Raw genomic sequence first — 4,651 nt, 5'->3', positions numbered from 1 at the left:
AACTGTTGTTTGTGAAATGAAAACATACAGCTCACATTAGGTAGTAAAACCTGTCACCTGACCAGCTGAGAACTGTTGTTTGTGAAATGAAAACATACAGGTCACATTAGGTAGTAAAACCCATCACCTAACCAGCTGAGAACTGTTGTTTGTGAAATGAAAACATACAGCTCACATTAGGTAGTAAAACCCATCACCTGACCAGATGAGAACTGTTGTTTGTGAAATGAAAACATACAGCTCACATTAGGTAGTAAAACCTTTCACCTGACCAGCTGAGAACTGTTGTTTGTGAAATGAAAACATACAGCTCACATTAGGTAGTAAAACCTTCTCACCTAACCAGCTGAGAACTGTTGTTTTGTGCATCGGAGCCATGTCAACTCTTATGCATTAGAATATGAAGTTTGTGATGGTTTTGAGTGAGATGAGTACATGTTTGTTTTTTAACCATTCGAGTATTTAGTAGTCCAAAGAAGCAAAACTAAGATAATAACTTTAAACCTTCTACTCTGATCATTCTTGCTATTTAGCTTAATTCAACAAGTTTTTGAATATAAATAAACTAATTAGCTATGCTAAAAATGTTGGTTTCATTGAAGATAAAGTGTTTTACTTTTGTATAAACTAATATTTAGCAGTGAAAACTATTTGAGTATGTGTCACAGAGGAAAGATTTTCCTTTAGTTTCAATACTGTAATTCCAGACAAAGAACAATGGACTTTACAGTAATTATGAACTTGCAATGGGCCAGTTTCAACAGTTGCTCAACACTAAAGGATTTCTCATTACATTCATCAATACACTGGAAGGTCAGAAATCATTCACTATACGAGATAGGTAAGGTCAGATCAGGAGACGTATGAAATGAATATTAAATTATCAGAATAGTATTTCTGTAAAGTATAATGATCTAATGTAAAGAATACTTGTCTACTTAGTAGTTATTCATTTGATTGTCATCTCGTATTAGTGTAAACCATAACAAGCTAATATGAAGAAATACCTGTGTCCCTAGTAAGTTTTCATTTGATGTCAGCTTGTATTAGTGCAAACTGAGATGAGCAATGTGAAGGAATATCTGTTTCCATAGTAGGATTTCATTTGGCTGTTGGCATTGACATGTATTAGTGTAAACTATGATAAGCAGGGGCATCGAGAGCCAGCTCAGACACCGGGGTCAGTAATACTATCAGGCCCCCTTTCATTCTATTTATTAACTTTTGATGATTTTTCATAAAAGAAATTTAGGTGACAAATTTCTTCATGAATCCACGAAAGAGCAGTAGCCATTTTAGTTCATAAAGTAGTATACATTCCTAGTAAGCTTTGGAATATCCCACTGCCGGGCCCCTTAACAGACCCTGGAGCAGCTGCCCCCCCTCTCATCAGCCCTGATGATGAGCTAATGTGAAGGAATATCTGTCTCCAGAGTAGATGTTCATTTGATTGTTGATTTGTATTTGTGTAAACTATGAGGAGGTAATGTGAAGGAATACCTCTGTTCCTAGTAGGGCTTCATTTAATTGTTGGCATGTATTAATGTAAACTATGATGAGCTAATGTGAAGGAATACCTATCTCCATAGTAGATGTTCATTTGATTGTTGACTTGTATTTGTGTAAACTATGAGGAGGTAATGTGAAGGAATACCTCTGTTCCTAGTAGGGCTTCATTTAATTGTTGGCATTGACATGTATTAGTGTAAACTATTATAAGCTTATATGAAGGAATACCTGTCTCCCTAGTAGGTGTTCATTTGGTTGTTGACTTGTATTAGTTTAAACTGTGATCCACTAATGTGAAGGAGCACTTTTCTTCTTAGTAGATGTTCATTGTTGTGTCTTGTATTAGTGTAACCTATTATGAGTTAATGGAATACTTGTGTATACCGATATTTTCACAATTTACAGAGTAAATGTTGCTTCATTGCTGATGATTATTTTCATGGAAAAGATGGAATATGCCACAGAGTGAGTATGGTATTCCTTTTTTTTATAATAGCTAAATATTTTAATTGTGTGTTTGGGTATTAAATGAAAAATTTAATTCATTTAAAAAACATTCTGGGTGGCAATAAACCTCAATATTTAGGGTTAGATTTACAATGATTTGTAGATTGGCATTTGGTACTGATACAAAACTTGTTACTTTACTTTTATTAGTTATGATGTTGTCAGTTCACTGATTATTTGCTTGTTTTAATTCTAGGAAGAATTATGTTAAACATTAGGTATTTATAAAATGTTTACTTTCTTATCCCCCAGGGTACTAAAAACCCTTCTTGTGCAGCTAATTGAAAGGTCAGTCAAAACTAAGCACCCTCAACTGATGTTGCGAAGGTTAGTTGTTTTTATTTTCTGTTTAATTTTTAGTTAATACCCGTCAACTGACTGGGAATGTTTAAACTTGATTAAAACAATATAAGTTTAATAGCAATTATATATTTCAAAGTAATAACTTGAAGATAAACTTTATCTCAAAATGTTAGAATTATAACAAAACTTCTTCATAAACAACATTTACAGTTTGCTTTCCATCTACCAACAAATAAAGATTTTGAGGTGATCCCACCCTGGAACACCCTACATCTCATTGATCACGAGAAAAGCATGATTGCTTGAGAAACAATCCAACAACTTTCATACTTTGACCTTAAATCCCTTTAGAATATTCAAGATTGTTTGAGATTGACTCAATAGGCTGTGAGTAATTAACCAACAGGCTTTACAAAATAAAAATAGGGTTGAATTTTGACACACACACTCTTAGGACATTCCCTATAATTCATAGTGTTTACAGACAGAGTTTGGTTGAGATTGGCCCAATAGGCTTGGAGGAGTTAGGGTGCAAACAAACACACTTTTCATCTGTAGATATATATATATATAGATGGAGACTATTAAAAATATGTGTTGATTTTCTTACATAACGTGTATGGGTATGTCATCAAAAATAGTCTTGACTAGCTTAATAAAAACACAGTTGAGTAATCTTCGTAACTGTTTATTAACACATGAAAACAATTACACAAGACAATTCATAATCTCTGGACAAGTGATATTTACATGCTGAGCAGCAACTGGTAAATTAAACCTTGCATGGTAATTAATACCTGCAGAAGTGATGGTAACTAAAAACTACTGACTTCTTACCTAACTCATCATTTAATTATTATATACCTAAGCTCATCATACATTAATCTGATATGTTTACTATTATTAGCATAACACTATGTCACAAGCCAATAAACGATAAACTCCTCTTACAAAACATTTGACTGTGGAGTTACATCATACACTGTAGTTAAACTTAGACAAGATGATCAAAAGATAAGAAGGCAACTTGTAAGTTATTATTAATAGAAGTTCTGTGAAATGTAGTAAGTGTGTAATGATATGATGACATATGTCATGTAATGATTATGTACTATCAGGTGCCTGCATCTCAAATAAGCAACATGCTAACTAAATTTCTCATAATTATTGTGTGTAAATCTTTGCACAAAAATTTAGTCATTGGTGTTTCCAATATAGCTTTTATTGCTGTTATGTATGTAATTAACTAGGACTTAGATACTATAGAAAATCTTTTCAATCGGGAGATTCATTTACTTTCAGAATTTCTATACAACAAAAATACTTAACCTGTTAAATTTTTAGTTTTGAATAGTAAAGCTGAAGATTGTATATGATGCTAGGAGAATACGTAGTTTTAAAAAAATCAATTAAAGGTAAAAATACAAAACCTTTCTTTGCACTGATGAAGAAAGGTCAACCTTTTGAAAAATGGGCCTTTCTTTGCACTGATGAAGAAACGTCAACCTTTCGAAAGATGGGCCTTTCTTTGCACTGATGAAGAAACGTCAACCTTTCGAAAGATGGGCCTTTCTTTGCACTGATGAAGAAAGGTTAACCTTTTGAAAGATGGGCCTTTCTTTGCACTGATGAAGAAAGGTTAACCTTTTGAAAGATGGGCCTTTCTTTGCACTGATGAAGAAAGGTTAACCTTTCAAAAGATGGGCCTTTCTTTGCACTGATGAAGAAAGGTCAACCTTTCAAAAGCACTTGAGTTATAAGGTTGAAGGTATGAGAGGTTAAGGTTAGGAAACTCACTTAGATGTTGGTTGTTTTCAGGACAGAATCAGTAGTAGAGAAAATGTTGACCAACTGGATGGCCCTCAGTATGTATAATTACTTGAAGGTAAATAATGTTTTCCCTGCTGTTGTAGTATTTCCATGTAAAGTAAATTGTTGTATGTTAAAATTGTTATAAAATTTTTAAAGACTTGTTTTTAATATTTGCAAAATATGTTATTTGATTAATATAAACACCTGAGAATTAAACAGATAATTATGATTAAATTGAACAAAAAAAACTTTGTCTTTTTATCATCATTCCTTTTTTTTTATTAACTATTCCTGTTTTGTAAACAATTTGACTTTATGTAATTAAAAGCAATTCGTATATTCTAAAATCTAGTGCTGTTGTTGCTTGAGTAATGTTTTTGTTACCTCTCTCTTTAGATATCAGTTTATATATATATATATATATATATATATATATAATTAACTACATAACATCACTACTATAATTAAACACAAGAAATTAAAAACCTTTACTAAGTAAAGTGTTGGTTATTGTCTTTGT

The 4,651-nt window shown here is 32.2% G+C and overlaps 1 protein-coding gene across 1 annotated transcript in view; it reads left to right on the top strand.

The window, feature by feature from the left end:
- Positions 1 to 4,651, top strand: part of LOC106462679 (plexin-B-like) — a 35,836-nt gene that overhangs the window by 18,470 nt on the left and 12,715 nt on the right. Inside the window, exons 17-20 of the mRNA XM_022390003.1 lie at positions 708 to 841; positions 1,915 to 1,974; positions 2,269 to 2,343; positions 4,138 to 4,204. Of these exons, the coding sequence (XP_022245711.1) occupies positions 708 to 841; positions 1,915 to 1,974; positions 2,269 to 2,343; positions 4,138 to 4,204 (336 nt within the window). The remainder of the gene's footprint in view (positions 1 to 707; positions 842 to 1,914; positions 1,975 to 2,268; positions 2,344 to 4,137; positions 4,205 to 4,651) is intronic.

Source organism: Limulus polyphemus, unplaced genomic scaffold (genome assembly GCF_000517525.1).
Source record: "Limulus polyphemus unplaced genomic scaffold, Limulus_polyphemus-2.1.2 Scaffold1223, whole genome shotgun sequence".
NCBI classification, from domain to species: Eukaryota; Metazoa; Arthropoda; class Merostomata; order Xiphosura; family Limulidae; genus Limulus; species Limulus polyphemus.
This window is presented reverse-complemented; position numbering and strand designations above follow the sequence as displayed.